The sequence below is a fragment of the Pyxicephalus adspersus genome, chromosome 11, assembly GCF_032062135.1.
Source record: "Pyxicephalus adspersus chromosome 11, UCB_Pads_2.0, whole genome shotgun sequence".
Taxonomy (NCBI): Eukaryota; Metazoa; Chordata; class Amphibia; order Anura; family Pyxicephalidae; genus Pyxicephalus; species Pyxicephalus adspersus.
In genome coordinates, this window is record NC_092868.1 from 44,855,050 (window position 1) to 44,874,227 (window position 19,178).

General features: G+C 37.5%; 1 protein-coding gene across 8 annotated transcripts in view; it reads left to right on the plus strand.

Annotated features, from left to right (window-relative positions):
* The window catches only part of PLCH2 (phospholipase C eta 2), a 421,543-nt gene extending 406,594 nt beyond the window's left edge, over positions 1–14,949 (plus strand). For 5 of the 8 annotated variants that reach the window (XM_072427173.1, XM_072427172.1, XM_072427175.1 and 2 more), the window contains 2 exons: positions 5,749–6,802; positions 12,511–14,949. In XM_072427173.1, the coding sequence (XP_072283274.1) occupies positions 5,749–6,802; positions 12,511–14,168 (2,712 nt within the window). In that variant the 3' untranslated portion in view covers positions 14,169–14,949. Of the gene's footprint in view, positions 1–5,748; positions 6,803–8,260; positions 8,290–12,510 lie in introns of all 8 variants that reach the window. The other 3 variants (XM_072427178.1, XM_072427179.1, XM_072427177.1) reach the window with 3 other exon arrangements.
* The last annotated feature ends 4,229 nt before the right edge of the window (positions 14,950–19,178 follow it).

Below are 19,178 nucleotides of genomic sequence, written 5' to 3' on the forward strand. Positions count from 1 at the left end.
ATTAAAAGTCATTAAAATCAACATCATTCTTTGCCCAAGACATTTTTTAATTTTATTTTGTGTCTGCTCATTGTTTTTCTTTAAATTCCTTAATATAGCATTGCCAGTCTCTTCATCAATCAGTTCTGGTTACCTGACAAAAATTGGTCATACAATTTCCTATTTGTAATAAAATCAAAGCATGTAATCATTTCAGTCTATTTAAAATGAGCCATTCTGGATCGCCTTCTAAATGAGTCTTGGTTTACCTTTTAACAAAATAATGCACTTGATCTGGGTTGCCAATTAATGTCTAACTGAATCCTTTTCTTTTAGATTGTTTTGATTGTTTTTTATTATTATTATAATTGCACATAGGAAATGCACTGCAAACAGCAGCACTTCATTGTCATCCTCAATAACCCACAAATTCATGTCATAGATGAAATATTTATTTCACTGTGCTCTGTGTGAATGCATTCAATGTGTTTTTACTTTGTTCAAGAATGTTTGCATTTGAGTTAATCGGTATACTTGCCAACTTCTACATTTCGCAGATAATTTGGTTTGCATTGTTTTATGTTTCTTTTTATGGATCTGTGCTGTCAATTTATATAGCCTGCAAACTCCCATGAGGGTCCCTCCTCTTATACATTTTTCATTGTGAAAATTCAAACAAAGCTCTTTAGAGCTTTGATAGTGTAAAGTCCCAAAAGGGCAATTCATTGACATGCAGCTTTCCAATTTGGATGTGTTTCACAGTTCATTTACCAAAGTGACCCATTAGGGTTTTGTGGGAGATGACTATTTCAAAAAATCTACATCAAAAGCTTTTGTAACATGAGCAAACCAGGCACCTGAACACTAATGCCATTTTTTTACAAATTAGATATTTCTCAAAGCTTGCACAGATTTGTGATCCGTACTATTCTGTGGTTTCTCTTGTTACTACGCAACCATTCCACATCTGGTATAGAGTTCAGTGTTCTGCATAGCAGCAAGTTACATCTTAAGGTATAAGGATAGGAAATTAGGCTCCTGCAGATCACTTGTTTCTATAGGTACCCCATTTACCTGCTGTAGCTCAAATTACCCATACTGCCATGTATAAGGGAACATTTATATTTTGTTTCCCTTTTCTCCCATGATGCATACTATCATGGCCCATTGTAAAGCAATAGCACTGTTGCATTAAAGTGAGAATTGGCCCATTACCATAGGTCAGGGTTCCAGAAGACTAATGGGGAAAAGCAAGAGTATTGAAAGCATTGTGTGTAATAGAGACAACTTGTCATTTTGACCTGAATGGGCAAAATAACAGGTTACCTTTAAATGGCTGTATAGATTGGAACAAGACATGATTCAAATTTTATTTCTAAAATGATTGGACTATCATGCTTAATAATAATACTTTGAGGCAGCTGACTTTTTTTTAGTATATCCATATTCTCAGGTTTTCTCTGGCTGCATCATTTCCTATTTACGAAGTGAGATCTATCCTATCCTATCCTATCCTATCCTATTCTATTCTATTCTATTCTATTCTATTCTATTCTATTCTATCTATCCTATTCTATTCTATTCTATTCTATTCTATCTATCTATCTATCCTATTCTATTCTATTCTATCTATCGCTGTTTAGAAACCATGTGCCTCAATCACAGCAATATAGCTCCCTTGGTAATGTAATGACTATAAGCACTATTTATGGAATAAAAAGAAAAAACATTCCAAACAGAATGCATGCCAAACTGAAAACATTGCTGCCCTTTACCTTTATTTTTATACTGTTCTTTTCTACACCTATAGATGACAAAAAGAAGAATTCTAGACAGCCAGTTAAATTATTCCTTAATGTATATTTTAATTTATTCTTTTGGGTTCAATTAGAGCCATTGGCAGTGATGCTTTTTTGGTTGGTTCTAGCTGGTATCTACATTCTACCGGTTGGGTCTGCTGCATATTTTCGGTTACTTTCTATAAGACAGGATGAAGAAGTGTATGTGCAGTTTATACATACCCATAATTATTAAAAGGATTGGTAACCACTTGGGTTAATATTTTAAACCAGGTTTTAAGACTAGGTTGCCCTTTTAGTTCTTCTGTGTTTGTGTGAGATATATAGCTGATAGTTCCCAAATTGGTAAAATGATAAATCAGATATTATCTTTATATGATTTAGGTTGAACAGCAAATTAAAAGCTGATGCCTGGTTGCTCTAATTTACCCAAACTCTCAGACCTTGCTTTATTGATTTATCAACCATTGACAACTATGGTTGTTAAAATAATAACTCATGACCGCCAACCATTTCTACATCTGTTGGAATTAGGAAAGATGGTTGCTATCAGTTAGTTCTGTTTTCACAATTATGTGTGCCTTATTGAATAAGCCCTAACCCCTTCTCTGTTCTGTGTGTTCTAGCTCCTTTCCATTCTCCCAGTTTCCATAATTCCCCCCAATATGTCTTAATTTGGGTAGCTGCTTTATCTTGCATACTGCCTGAATGAATGATGATAATATATCTTATTTCTTCATTATTATACAGAAGGAATCAATGGCAATAATAAGCCTAGAATACCCAGGAGCAGCAAAATGTTACTATTAATAATTCATGAGGCATTGAGGACATATATTTTTTATAGGCGAAAAGAGATGTCAGGGGTCATTAAATGCTGTTCTGCAGATTATGCCGGAGAGGTTGGCAAGTATACATGGAATGCTGTGACAATGCCAGAAATACATTCTTCATGATCCCGGTTCACAAAGGAGAATGTAATGATTATATCTCATGATCTGCACTCATAAACCCACTTACAGTATAACTTGTGGTCTGATGATGCCTTGCTTCAACTGACGGCAGTCTAACCAGTTCTGTTTTCCAAGAACTTCAAAGCTTTTATATGTTCTTAAGACAATCTAAACCATCTTTATAATCTATATATAAACTGCCATTATTGTGCTGTTGGTATTTGTGTTAATTGTGCTTTTTCTGTTTAGTTTATTGTATATCATGGGATTAAAATGTGATGGGGAAACATCTAAACATTTGTAATCATTCAAGGATAACTATGTATTTTAAAACACATTGGCCTTTTAAATGTAACCATAAAACCATAGAACCATCAAATTACAACATCTTACCTCTGGCTTTCATTCTCCCCAAACAATCATTAAAAAACATTTGCATTGCAATGGATTGTATTGTTGACACTCAGCCTGTCTATGTCTATGAAGTATCTGCAGACAAGGACTGAGAACAAGGATTGTTTCTGTTCCACATACATATTTTATTCAGTTTTGTCTATGCCAGGAGTCATAAGTGTTTGATGTATATGCTGTACTGTGCACATGTAAGCAATGGTGATCACAAACTGCTAGAAGCAGACAGGTTATGCATAAGTTCATTACAGAAGTACCTGTCTCCAGGACAAAGAAGGTTTCAAAGCCTTTGCAGAAGTACACTCCTTAATAATGGATTGTCTGAAAATACAACGCATAGTCAAGCAATTACTAAATGTATCTAGCTGCTTCATGCAACTTTTTGCTCTGTAATATTCACATAAGTTCAGTGCTGCACATAAATGACTATATCAGGACACAATAATTCAAGTATGTGGAGCATATATCTTCTTTTTTTCTCAGGCTGAGACTGCAGTTACAACACACACAGATGTAGTATAAATAAGGCAATGATTGCAGTGCCTTGGACCCGAGTAAAGCCATGTTCAGACTGGCAATGAGGTTGTGGTGAAACTACTACAGGGGAGACACTGCACATAGAGCGGCGGCCCCATACAGAATAAATTGGGACAGCAGTGAGTGGTACAGTACTGCTAACTGCCTCCCGCTGTCAAATCTTGAGACACTGGTTACTTAAGTGCCAACACTTCAATGGAAGTAAGCGTTGTTAATAAGATGCCAGCCCCAGAGAGGCAGATCCCATGGCAGGTCTAAACCAGCCCTAAGTAGCTTCCAAAGCAGAGGTAACAGGTTGTGTTTGCAAAGACAAAATATTTGTTTTAAAAATACAGTTATCAGTTAATATTGAAAGTCACATATGAGAAAAATGGACAAAAAAAATGTATGGTGACTTTTAAAGTCAACTTTTTACAGCTGCTAACTTTTCCAGTGCACATTTGGGGAAACAAAGCTAAACAGCTTATTAAGGTAAAAGCATAATAGTCCAGTTTCACATGTGCCCACTTCTTATCAGTGGTGGCAGAGGCATCTCTGAAAATTACTGTCCAAGCAGCAAATATATAAAACTGGAGGTAACAAAGAGCGATGAGGCGCAATTAGAAGGGTACCACCACTACGGGATGACTGCTTGGCTATTGCCATATGCATGAATAAGGGAGTGGCTTCCCATGCCCTAAGTAGCAATAATAATGAGATCAAATTTAGATCTTGTTATTATTACAGGGAAAAGAGAAAGAAGGAAAAAAAGAGTTCCCTGACAGGGAGGAATTGGGAAGGAGGAGGGGAGGTCAGATCTCTACGTTAACATATTAGTGGATGGGCTATAGTGCTATTTTAATGAGAAGCACAGTAGCATGAAGGAACGGTCCAAACCCTGTGGAACCTATTGATGGAGTCTGAGAGCATGGATTCATCTTCTCTATGGGGAGAAACCATACCATTTTCTGCTGAATGTGAGCCTCCCTGATTTTTTTAAACCACTTGTGGCTCTATGCATACTTTTTATATGTATGATGGCAGGCAGCTCTATAACTCTCCATACTAGAAGCAAAATTCAGGAGGTAAAGGCTCTCAAATAAGTCTGGGGAGAAGTGTGAGGAATCGGCAACAGGCTTATTTATCCCTGGGCCACAATGTGGCTGCATGGCCTCTGACAGTACTTCTGCTTTATAGTAGTTTTTGGAGGTGTAAAAATCAACATTAGAAATGTCTAAACTTTGCAAAAGTATGAATACAATGAAAAGGGGTTATTTTGTAATATGTTTCATGTTAGAAGCTTTACTTGCCTTCCAATACCCCATAAGATATTTTACTAACGGATATATTAATGGCTTCTATATGCTTTACCAAGACTTTATCCCTTACGTGATCATGTACTACACTTATGGTTAGCAAGTTCTTCATCCCAATATAACATTCTGATGGTTCTTCATAAGCTCTGTTTTTTTTAGATGACCTAATTCTGAATTCTGATTCTGAAGTTTTTGAAAGTATAACTATTGTCAAAGTTCAACCCCTTTTTCTGCTCGATGATAAACCCTTTAATTGTCTTCCAATATTTTTTAACCTACTTATACATTGGGCATTGACCAATACATTTTCTGTTGATAAAAATTGGCATACCTTTCCCAAAAAAACTATGGGCATGTTCTTATAATAGTCATGACCAGCTATAATACTCCTTCTCTAGGTAGTCTCTAAAACTCTCATATAGCAAGCAACCATTTGAAGTCTAGGATTTTAGAGACCTTAGATAAAGTTTTCCACCTTTACACAGAATGAAAGTGTTAGGCCAGGAATGATTGTAATTTAGTATAAAAGTTTATTTACTTTACATAATTTATAATTTTTAATGCCATATCATAATCATATTGTACTATTTGTTGTCACCTTTTCTTATTGCAGTGCAATGTGTTTTTCCGTTTTTTATAATTTTGTTTCTAGTTTTATTTGTTGACAAAAAATGTTCACCTACATCTGGCGGAAACATGAACATCCTCATGCTAAGTTTGTGTTTTACAAACCTCTCCTAATTTCTTTTTCTCTTTTTGGCTGCTTTCATTTAGGTCAAGCAGGCCGCGGGCTTAAAAGGACTCTTTCTGAGAAATCCAAAGCAAGCATCTCTGGACAGTCATGCTGCTGGGCAGCTTCATCGGAAACATTCCATTAGTAGTCACATATTAAGAAGAACCGCCAGTGCTCCAACTAAAGGCCAGCAAAAACATAAAAAGGGCTTTCCAGAAATTGCCATTGACTCCAAAGACAACAGCTCTGAAGGAGCTAGTGAAGATAGAGAAACAGATGATTCTTCTATACCCCGTTTTGATAAAGAGGCTGAAAGTGCTTCTCCGATTCTTCCATCTACTCCCACGGAAATGCACAGCAAGGGTCTTAAAGGTAAGAGTTGTAGCTCTGGTAAAAGCAAAGGCCATGTTCGTATCTCTAGGGGAACAACATTCAGCGAATCATTTCGGAGATCTGAAAGAGTCCCCCATCATGACAGCCCTTCTCATAAAATGGGTGTTTTCGCACGTTGCTCAATGAATGGTTCAGGTAGGATCGGAATGGCCACCAACTGTATGAAATGCATGATTGGCTCTAAAGAGAGCCCAGATCTAGACTGTAAGTGGAGTGATAATACCAGCACCAAACCTATTATACATGACATTAAAGCTCGCGAACATTATAGCAGTGTGCAAGAAGAAAGGTTAGAATTGAAATATTATGGTATTACAGATCAGCCAAGGCGGCAACAGACAGACTTATTATCCCTCAATGACAATGGGAATGCCAATGATCCACCCCGAAATTCACAGTCTGTTGTTATTCCGGGAAAGAAAAACGGAGACTCTAAATGTGCTGGGATGAAAAGTAATCCTAGACAGAGATGGCAATGCCAGACAGGTGGCAGGTATGGAAGTACTGTCAATTTGGTACCTGTCGGCAGTGGTTCAGTTTCCTCTAGTTCCAGCAGCCTAGAGAGCGTTGGAAGTCCTGAACAGTCTGTGGGCTGGCATGAAAACTCTCGAAGGCAAATGGGCACCCTTCAAAGGGAAATGAATGCCTTGTTCGTTCAAAAGTTGGAAGAAATTCGAAGTAAATCCCCTATATTCTTTACTGGTAAGATGCATATGTCCCGCCATGACTTAGCATGATGTAGCACATCAGTCACAACATAGAATTCTATTAGTTTCCTCATTCAGTGTTGTGGTTTTAGTCTGCAGACATTAGTGCCATGAGTCTAGTCGCAACATTTTTTTTAATTTACATTTTAAAGTTTTTGCAGTTTGTGTGATGCTTATGTGGTATGTTATGTTCATTTTCCAGACAGAGTATTTATTGTTCAGTGTCCCTATTTAACTAGTTATTGAGGCTATATAGATAAATTATTGTTTTTAGAGGCTACTCAATCCATTTTCTCTCCCTTTATCTCTCTTAATACCAAAAAAGGTAGATGGGAAAAGAGGTTGTAAAACTAAAGCAGTATTTACTATACCTGACCTGCAGCTCTTATCCCTCCCTGGACAGTGCATGTGCTTACACAAAGCCATTTATATAACCAAAATCTGGAGTGTTTGTACAGGAGCCCAACTACGTTATTTCTTTTTTATATACGTTTTTCAATATACACAAAAAATTAAATCCACCTGCCTGATATTCTGTAACTCCCCCTTGTGCCTACAGAACTAAGCTGAACTGACCCATCAGAGGCATTGACCCATCAAAGGCACTGACTTTGAAAGTGTCTGTGGTGTCTGGCACCTATATGTCAAAGAAAATGATTTGTCATCCTACTTCCCTGAGCCTACCTTCTTTCTGTAATGTATCCTGCTACCATCACTTCCCCCAAATGACAAAGCACCCACCCATCAACATAATCTAAAAGAAAATTTGATTCATCAGACCTAGCCACCCTCATCCATTGCATATGGTCCAGTTCTGACACACATGTGGACGCACTGTATGTTCTGACACCTTTCTGGCCAGCATTACAGTTTTCAGATTTTTTTGCCACGAAAACTCACTTCTGTGGTTTCTGACCAGGTGAGTAGGCCTTTCCCCTACACACCTTAGTGAGTTTTGGGCACCCATGACCACCCATTGGTTTACCACTTATCCTTTGTTATACTACCTTTGGTAGGTACTAGCCAATAGTGTACCAGGAATACCCCTAGGACCTGCTGTTTTGAAGATGTTCTGGCCCAGTAATGTAGCTATTATAATTTGGTCCTTCCAAAGGACCCCGCTGGGGGTGGGACCACCGGCCAAAGCCACGGACCACCAAAATTTTCTCAAGCACCACTGGTTAGCAACCGCTGCTCTATAGGATAGCATGAATTGGTTTTATTACAATGAACCTTATTTTGCACAATCTGTACCTGTTTTTTGTATCTGTCCCATTTTGGGATTCTACCCACTATCTTACAAATACTCTGGCTGGAGGACATTACATGGTGATGTAGCAGTGCTTGTGTTTTGTGTAGAGCATATGTTCAAATTAAACTTCCTGAATTCCTCTCCTCACTAACTACTTTCATGTGTTTTGCCTTTTTACTTGTATTTTCCTCAACTCTCTAGTAAAAGACTGAAAGGACAAGCCAGATAAGGTAACACACTACTGGGTTGGAAGCCACGTGGAAGATGGCTCTTTGTGTAATGCTTCGACAATACCTCTTAAATATCTAATATAAGTTATGTTGAATTTTGTTGCTCATATTGAACCTGTTTCCAGTTTTAAGCATTAAAGTAGTGAATATGTACCCTCTATTTCCTCTGTTAGGCATAAAACCTTCCATTTTAGTCTTCACATGATTTCTTATACCCTGTAGGAAAAGATTGCTGCCACCAAAAATACCCAATATTGGCTGGTGTCCATGCCCAAGAAAACAATTACATTTCTTTCTCCCTTGTGTGACAGTGCTTGGGCCTAGCAAGCATTGCATAGGAGGTTGCATATTCTCCTCCTCTGGAAGCACCAATCCAGTGGTGACCACCAAGTTAAGAGTGGTGGGGGATTGCTGGAGATGAATATTAACCACTAAAGTGCTATCACTCGGCAGACACATGCGAGTAGGAATGGGGTGTTATCCCAAAACTCAGGGAATTCAGACCCTGAATAAAAAATGAATCGGTTCCATCGCCAAAGCCAATGATATGAATCTCAAAGTGTCTGGTTTTTGACAAGATGTGTTTTTTTTTAACTGGTTTGGTTGCACTTTAAATTCCAAGTCAGTTTTATCCAACGCCTACCATCATATTCCTATATATCAGAAACCATGCCTATTTTTATGCCCACACTTTTTTTCCATCAAAGAAAGTGTTATGAGTATTAATTTGCATCCAAATTTCTGTTAACATTGTGGGTTGTAGTACAATAAATTATTTATTGCAGCCCTTAAAAAGTTTAATAAGTTTCAGTCACAAAAAATGAAAAAACAAATACATATCAACAAGAAACAAAAACTGCATAATGCAGAATATTGGTCACAATAACATGGAAGACAAATGAAACAATTTCCTGCATTAAAACGTCTAGAATATGAAAGAAAACCAAGTGAGCATTGAATGCTGCAGCTGGAAACTTTCAGAATACTAGTAAAACTTACATGTTGGAACGATTTTACATTTAGGAAGCCAAAATGTAGATACATAAGAGGTATTGTCTAAAGGTTGACTTCTCAAGCTGGCCAAACTCATTACTATCTGACTGAACAATTTACCAACTTCTTTGTATTGTAGAGGGCCAGGGCTGAATGACTGTTGCTGGAAAGGATTGTTTCAGTGAGCCCTCATACTGGCTATAAATCTAAAAAGATTGTTCTAAGATTGTACAGTCAGATTGTAACATATGTGACCTGCTGCAGTCTGTTTTTTTTCCAAATGAACCCTGCTACTGAATTTTGTCTCTAAATCATATATGCATGGAGAATGTTGTGTCCTGGATTTGCATGTTGTGTTTGTGTCCTGTGAAGTAGCATGTGGTTGTTAATCTCATTTTAAAATAAAGACCTAAAAGGGACAAAAGGGCCAGAACAGAGCATGTATGATAAATAATGAAGTTTAAAATGTGCCCTTCTCCCTATCTGTTGTTGGACAACATGGCTACTACATATAGTGTCTGCAAAAAGTGGCTTACCAAAGGAGAGTTTACTATGATAATTGAAGGAAACGTGTAGTACTTAAACAAATCCTCTGCTCTGACATAGTTCTCCTATGCTAACATGGTATCTCAAAGATCAATGTGTACATAAGTCTTGTCTCATTTCCCAACGTGTTTCATTCTATGGCTTCCTCAGGGGATTCCAAGACATAGCTAATCCTTAGATGGTTAAAGATCATGTTGGTACTTTATAATATATATATAGCTTGGGTAGTGGTGTTATTTTAAAATATTTGCTGTGGAGGTAATAGGTAATATCTAGATTAGATATTTAGTACTTGGGACTGAACAAAGAGTTCCCCATAGTTTTTCTTTTAATTGTAACTGAGTGTAGGGTTGCAGGATGAATAAATAAGGTTTCTACTCATCGTTTCAAAGTATACCAGGGTTAAACAGCATACATCAAAGGCTGGCTGCATGCATCCTGTTTTTTCCACTTCCCACCAATGATTCAAGGACTTCCCTCCACTCAAAGAAGACATTCCCATTGGATTCCTTTTGTTCTTCGTTGTAACATATTCAGACTTGCTGTATAACCCTATATACTTTGAAACCATGAGTAGAAACCTTATTTATTCATCCTGCAACCCTACACTCAAGTTACAACTATGAGGAAAACTATGGGGAAATCTTTGTTCAGTCCCAAGTACTAAATATCTAATTAAAATTGTAGTATGAACTACTATTGCCTCCACAGCACATCTTTTTAAATACCACCACTACCTAAGCGATATATATCCAGCAACCTCATCAATCTTAGAACATACCAACATATCACATCATAAGGGATAACTAAGTCTTGGAATCCCCTAAAGAAGCCATGGAGTGAATTGTGTCTAGAAATGAGAGAAGACTTATACATGTTCACTTTGATCATATGTGATATTTAAACATTGATCTTTGAGATACCTTGTTAGCATAGGAGAACTATGTCTAGCAGAGGATTTGTTTAAGTATCCACTTTTCATTTGAGTAGTAAAACTTTTTTATTTTTATATAAATATTTATTTCTTTTTACTTTACTTCATACAGTAAACATAGCAAGGTGCAAAGTGTGCCAGTGCATGGGGCCCCATACCCTCCGCAGACACAATGGGTAGGGGGGCCCCACTACAAAGGGCGCTTAGTACTAAGTACCAAGAAGAGTACATTGGAGATCTTCTACAATCTTCTGATATAAAAAAATAGCCAATGACTTATCACAGTGGCATTCACCCATAACTACAACATCTGTTTAGCTTTAAATCACTCAATGCATTTATACTCCCCTTCATGACTGCTCCTTTCTTTCTCATAGCCATTGCAATATACATTGTGCTACTAAGTTTTGGAGAGCATGTATCCTATGTATCAGTGTTTGGCCTAGTAGCCAATCACCTGGCACAAACATTGAGCTTACACAGGGATTCTTGCGGTAACCGCAACACAGGAGAGCAATGCAAAGTTTTTAATGAAACAAAAGATGAAAGTTTTCTTTCCTACTATTATAATATTAATAATGCAATAAAAATGACCTCTATGGCAACAAAAAAAAAACATTTGAGGATTTTTCAGTAGTTCAGATACTCATAATTGGTTTCTTTCCACTGTTGTTGTTTCCAAAATAAATATAAAGAAAAAGGGTTTTATAGGACAACCTGTAGTATTCTATCCAATGTTACCTGTAGTTAGACTGACCATACATACTTCACTATTTTATATCTAGGATGACCTAGAATAGGTATTTTATATTGCAGTCCCTATGCTTTATACACAGGGTTATTTACCTAGTAATGTAAAGTGGGATTCCAATCATGCATTTATTTTTTAGTTTGACCTACAGTTAGGTTCATAAATATTTGGACAGAGACAATTTTTTTCTAATTTTGCTTCTGTACATTACCACAATTAATTTTAAATGAAACAACTCGGGATGCAGTTGAACTGCAGACTTTTAGTTTTAAATCAGTGGGTTTAACAAAAAGATTGCATAAAAATGTGAGGAACTAAAGCCTTTTTTTACACAATCACTTCATTTCAGGGGCTCAAAAGTAATTTGACAATGGACTCAAAGACTATTTCATGGGCTGGTGTGGTTTACTGAGTTGATTCATTTAAAATGAATTGTGGTAATGTACAGAACTAAAATTAGAAAAAAGTTGTCTCTGTACAAATATTTATGGACCTAACTGTATGTATAGAATGAGAAGGTTAGAGCTTTTGACATGCAGATCATTTCTGTGAGTTGCCTTCCTTTTTCTTCGGTGCCTTCTTCATATTAAATAATTCAATAATGATTGACTATGAGAAAGAACATTTCATTCACAGCCCTGGCCTGGTAATTATTAGGACATCTCAATAGAGACACATCAATAACCTGGTAAATAGTTTTAGTCTTCCAAACACTCTTTCAGTACCACCAGGAAAGCTGCTTGGTCTTTCAGTAACTTTGGGTAACATAAAACTTGTCTGCCATTTAGTTGCCACATCTTTTTTTTAAGAAGGAGAAAGCCTCCTCGTAATTTTCTGCATTGACAACGAACAGGCAAAAATATTGGAAGCAATTCTAAAGTGTTGATGTAGCTGAGACACTTTGCCACTGCAATTATATTTGTTGCATTTCTTATAGCACTATGTAGATTTGGATGGTTTACTGACAATATTTTATATATTTCTTTTTTGTTTTCAGATTCAAGACAATACTCAATGTGTAGGTCGGTCTCTTCTTTATGCAGTCTTGAAACCATTACAGAAGAACCCACCTTTGCCAAGGAAATACCCGTTCCTGGTCCAAAAGTTAACCAGCCTGCTGCCTCAGTCAAAAACGAGGACAGCACAGGGTGTGATGAATCCACAGGATCTCCAATTGAATGTCATAATGCAGCTAATATCTCTGATAACATGCACAGAACAAACGGAATAAACACTGAACCTGCTGCAGGTCAAATATCGACAGCATCCAGTGGTTCATCTGCACATTCTAAAAGTAATACTGAAAGACTGTGCAAGGACAGGAATGCCAATATACTCGCCATCTTCAGTGGAAAGTATGAAACCACAATTACCTTTAATTCTGCCAACATGAAGCCAGGAATGTCTTTATTAGCTGATGTGTCAAGAGACAAGGCCAAATACTTTCAAGTAAAAGAAAACAAAGCTGAGCAATTCTTGCATCAAACTGGCAGTACTACAGAGGCAAGTAAATGTAATAGGCTTTCTGAACCGCAGATAACAAACAACCCAATAAAGCATTTGTCACCTTCTGCAGCTCAGAGACCACAAGTTGACCGTGTGGTCCAACAGCCATCAATGGCCAGGGTTGGACCACCTGTACCAGTGAGAAGAACAAAAAGTGAAGGTCATGTTATTTCAAACAGCTCAGCCTTGAATTTGAATTCTGCGTGTAAGTCTCCGGTGGCAGAGGTTTATTCAGATGCCACCATGAACGATAAGATTTGGAGCAAACTTGAGTTGAACAGTCATAGGGACAGCATGTCTTCGTCTTCCAGTAAGTCCTCTAACGACACAGTGATTGATCTTTCTTTGCCCAATTTAGCACAGAAAAGCTTGTTGGATCTTGATATATCAGATGATAACTTTGAAAGCATTCGTTTAAAAAACACCATGCGACCGAGATCAGCAACAACTTTATCTCGAGAGATTTCCTTAGGAGTAACTAAAAGCAAATCTAACCCAAATTTAATATCCAACAACGGAGCAATAGGTGAACTTAGTTCCAGGCCTCTGGCAAGAAATCCTGAAGAGGTTTTGCCCCGGCTACCAAGACGAAATACCTGGAATAGACTATATGTGGAGAGTCTCAAACAGGCAGCTAGTAAGTCTAACAAAGCATCCACTACTCAGTCAATGTCTAAAAGTCTTGGAGACTTGACCTCTGATGATATAACATGCAACTTTGAAAGCAAGTATAGAAGCATTAGCAGAAGCTTCATTACAAGACCACAAAGAGTTCAGAGAAGGTCAAGTGGATCAAACCCTTCTTCCAAGTCTGCAGATTCACTCACAGAGCAACTGAAAAAGCTAACAAGTTTTGAGAAAGAGAATGATATAACATCTCCTACTGAGTTTCAGCCAGTTCAATATGAGGACGACAGTATGAATCTTCTCAGAAGGACGTCCTCCAGAAGTCAAAGCAGAGTACGGTACATCGCCAACAGGGCAAAGCAGGCCCAAGAGCGGCAAAGACTCCAGAATCTAGTAAACAACAATTCCATAGAAGAAAGAGGGAATCCTGAAGGAGCTTGTGCAATAACCAAAGGGTACTGTATGGATTCTTTTTCATCATCCCAGTATACATCAGAATCTTTGGACAAGTTTGGACCATAATAGAGTGCTGTGACTAAAACCTACTTAGCTTTTATATTCATATAAACCATGCATATGATAATGTTGTCCATGCAAGAAATACCTCGCAGGGGAAAAAAAAAATATATCTTTAGTTTTGGGACTCAACTTGACTGCTGAAATTATATAGCACTTAAAGTACTGTATATATTTTTTAAATGATTGGTTTACACTGGGTTTGCAATATCCCCCCTACCTTACCCATTGCTTTTGGTTAGTCAGTCTGCGATAGACTGGCTTCTTTTCAAACTCTAATGTTATTCTGAAGAGAACATTTCTGGTCCCACATACAGTATGGTAAACTTTTTCTGCACTGCTTTACCAATGTGAAATGTGCTATTTTTAAATCGCTGCTGTATATAGCACTTTTAAAGTACAATTTTATTTTATTTTTTTGCACTGCCATATACAGTTTTCCAAATATGGTATGTTTTAAAACAAAATAACATTTTAAATCTCTTCCTAATGTATTATTGCTGTAAAAGAATTTTTTTTCTGTTTTGTTTAAAATGTTGACTTTTTTTAGTTTTGCATAATTTCCATTTGTTATGTCCTGGATGTGCATTTTAGAAAAGTGGTCATAAAAAAGGTGTTACTTTTCTGGTTTTATGTTTTTTCCCTACTGGAAAAGTCATTTAAATTGTCTAATTTTTATTTTGTTAAATTTATTCTTTGGTTATACTAATCTTCATTACAGTAAACATTTTAACAAAAAGTTTGTAAGCCAACAAAAATCTATAAAATAAAATTATTTAACCGTAAATGATTTACTTGGTTATTTTTCCAGTATATTTGCACCATGAGATATCCCAGTTGGGAGTCTTGTAGGTACTCTATTAGAGGCCATAGGCCTGATTCATTAAAGCTCCCCAAGGCTGGAGAGGTCACACTTTCATCAGTGAAGCTGGGGTGATCCAGCAAACCTGGAATGGATTTCTTGCTAGCAAATGTTTTGAATCCTGGACCAGATCAATTCCAGGTTTTCTGGATCACTCAGCTTCATTGATAAAGGTGTATCCTCTCCAGCCCTGGAGAGGTTTCATAAATCAGGCCCAAAAGGTCATAAAGTCCCATGAACATCAAGATCACCCACTATCAGTCAAATTTAGTTAGGATTTCTTATATTTAAGTGCTAATTACTTCAAGCTCAGTAACCCATAGAAGCCTCCCTGAAAACATCCTGAACCAGTCACACAGTCTACACATAAGAAGTAACACTTTAGAACAGAACTTCTGCACACTTGTAGGTGACAAATAAGTTTCATGGCTTTCACAACCAAAAGCTCCCAAGAAGTTCCTTGACAGAGGAGTAGGGAACAGAGGAATTCCATTACTTTAGCACTTACAAGGCAAACTTTCATTTTTGCCCTTTAATTTTTACATCTTTAATTTAATGGCCAAACTAGACAGTTGTTGCCCAATTAGTGAGTTGATTGGGGAATGATCTTATGTTGATCGGATCTCCCAAGTGTCATTGACTATCTACTGTTAAAGGTAAAGTATACATATAGTCTATTCGGTTTAATAAACTGGTCATGATGTTTGTTTTACCTGATAGATCAAGGCTCGCCTTCCATTTTTTACATATCTACCTGCAGGACCCTGGTTGGGAGGCTGCTCCGGAAATTGCTGGAGGTTTCCTGAAAAATGTGGCTAATTAACCTCTCATTTTTTGGTGCCTACATAATTTTAGCATCGAAACACCACTTGGCAGGGCCACCTACATAAGACTAAGCTTTGAAAAAATACAATTCTGATCATTATTGTATTCTTCCGACTGGTCACCAATGCAAAAGACAGTTTTCCCAATGATTGACTGCAGCAGGGGTTCCATGACTCTTGAAAATATTTTAGGGCTCTTCCATAAGTAAAAAGGTTGAGAAAGGCTGATCTAGACTTATGCTCATGTTCCTGATATAGTCTGGATGGCAAAATGTACTAGGTAGGACCACAATGGGGTGATATTACATTGGTGAGTGGTCTGTGATTGAGATAATGTCCACCAAAACAAGGTATACAGAGTGGTCTTTTTTTGTATGCAATGCAATCAAACTGTGCAAAGTAAACTCAACAATTCATTTTATAGGTGATTTTATGCTTTTTTTTATATGTTATCCTATTATTGGGATAATTTCCCCCTTTTTTTGAGATTTACCTGCTATGTTGGTAGCTTCATGGAGAAATCTTGGTCCATCCCTTTTTTTACAAGCCCCGCATAAATCTTCTGCCGAAGACACAGAAGAACAATGAGTGAAGAACAATTCTGGTGAGTTCCCATTTGATTGGTGGCAGGCCTCCTCACACAAGTTGGATGCTTACAGTGCACTTGAGGGGACTAAATCTTTACCTTGTATCTAATGTTCTTTTACTTTTACTGAATATTTACTATTTTAATATCTAAATTTCTGTTTCACACAATAGAAACTAATATAAGTTTGTGTAGTCGTTTAAAATGATAAGGTGACCTTTATCTGTTCTTTTTAGTTCAGTTTTTTGTTTTAGGTGTAGGTGCAGCCTGGTGAGCTATGTCAGCCTCTGGTGTCTTGTGTGCCCCACCAGTGAGATCTCCCTGACTTTGTTTCTGTCCATCTGTGAGTTTTTGTTGTTTTGAACCCAGCTTTGTGTGTTACAGCTGCCTAAAATATCTTATCTATTATATGAAATAAATGCAAATGCCACAGAGACAGCATGGGCCCTTCACAATGACCAAAGCAGATGTGCAGTCCCAAGAATTACATAAAAATAACCCGCCAATTGTGGTCCAAGCCCATCAGAAAAGAGTAAACCTACCATACCATGCATACTGTGCAGATGCACAAGTGTCTTTTGGGACGCAGGGGTTCATTTGGCCTAGGTGTGGTTTGGGCAGGTGCTGGGACCCTTCCTGCTGGACACTACCCTATGCCAGGTTAGTTAAGAAACTGGAGACACTCCTTCAACTGGATGGACCATTCCTGACCAGACATGCAATATTCCTTTCTAATTTCTCCTCAACACCACTTGAATCGTAAGTAAAGGTTTAGTTTGTTGACCGTCCATTAGCCAGAAATGTGAGAGACATTCGAGGTCAAAAAGACTCATAATAGTCTCCATAAAGATGACCTGTCACCTTCTCTATTCTAATGGACACAGGCTTGTCCATCTCTTTATGACAGTAAGATTTGCAGGAAAATCTTTCATCTTAAATGGGCAATTTGAAAGGCAGAAATTAAACTGGTCTTATCCTGACACTTTTAATATATTTTTTTTTTTTATTTGAAGGGGAGGACCCCTCCTTATCTGTCCTTACTGCAGCAGTAAAGACTGAATGGGAAACCCAGAGTCTCCTGGGATGCTTATTTCATGCATACCAGGAGTCTTCGGGCTGCGCAGAAGGGGCTTTCAATGTAAAAAAAGAGCAGATCTCGGGCATAGGCAGTGATATTGGAAGGAAACGTCCCCCAATCTCATGCCTACGTAGTGCAATATCAGGAGATAACTCCAAAAGATGTCTGCATTCTCCTGGTTCCTCTTGGCCAGAAAGAAGAAGAAATCCGGGACAACCAAAGACCGGCTGGAACGGGATTGCGGAGGGATCGAGGGCATATGAAAGTAAAGGTCAGGGTGTTTTTTTTTTTTTTAATTTAAGTTCTGCTTTAACAACGTAAAGTCACCAAAATGTGATCATTTTCCTATGGTGAGGCCTCTTTCTTGAACTATGTACAACACCATTGCACAGATCTGTTAAGAAAACAGTTTGTTGTTTTTCTAATGACTTAATTTTTATTTTCTGTTGCATTGACTTTGCAATATTTATGTTTTACATTCGACCACTAAAACCAAACATTCCTTGGAGTTTTTTTCCCAACTTTAAACACACAAGGAGGTAAATGCCATTTGCAAAGTCTAATTAAAGAAGTTGGTGTTTATAGTGAATGTTGTTATCAAGTGTAATTAGATGGAGTGGGGGAACTCGATCATGCCACATCCAAAAATAAAATATGCAGGAAAAAGACAATAAATTAAAAATCTCTTAATAACCAGTTGTGCAGCAGAAACGGCTTCACTCTGGGCCAGAGTTTCCATGGTAACTGTAACCACAGTAATTTTGGCTCCTCTGTCATGACAGTGAAATACTGTACAATGAATGAGTGAGACCGGGCCTGTTGTCACCGGAACAATCGGGTCTTTTGTATATATTCCTTCCCCAATTATCTTAATCTCTCCACGGTTTAATTATTGGTCCAAAGACCCAAGATTTTTTTTCTCTGACCTTGGCCTTCACTTTCCTTGCTTTTAATTCCCCCATAATGAACACAGAGCAATGATCAGACTTACTTTGATCCCCAACTGCTTTTTTTTGTTAATTCAGAAGGGTCATTGATGTCATGGCTGTTTATAATGGCAACTGAATGATTGCCCTTTCATTGTTTCCATGCACTGATATACCATAAACAATACCAATTTTATTATATGGCTGGAAGCCTTGTTAATTCCCAAAACTTGAGCATTAAAACACCCCAACCATATTTTCAAGATAAGAACCCCCTTGACAAGAACCCCCAAGCAAAAAAGTTTAACCTCCTTTATACTAACCTCCTATTAAGCCATCCACTCCATTTCTTTTCAAACACACAGAGTCTATTATTTTTTCACTTACCTTTTTTTTTTATTACTGTTAAAAGACCTAACAAAATTCAGAACATGCTTAAGTAAATATTAAATTTCTATTTTTTGTCCAGACTAGTCTTGGATTCGGTGCTGAAAATGTTTACTGTTTACCAAACTCAATATCTCAAGCTTCACCTCATACACAACTAAGGGCTATATAAATACATCAGAGGATTCCCCTTGACAGGAAAGGCTGCTTGTTTTGGGCAAGAGAATCTGACGTGTACAGTGGTCACCTGACTTTGTTCAGGGACCCAACAGGACCAGGGAACGACCGCCATACATGTAAAATGAGGAGAGCACAGCGGGTGCCGTTTGTTCATCTGTCACTCTTTGCCACTG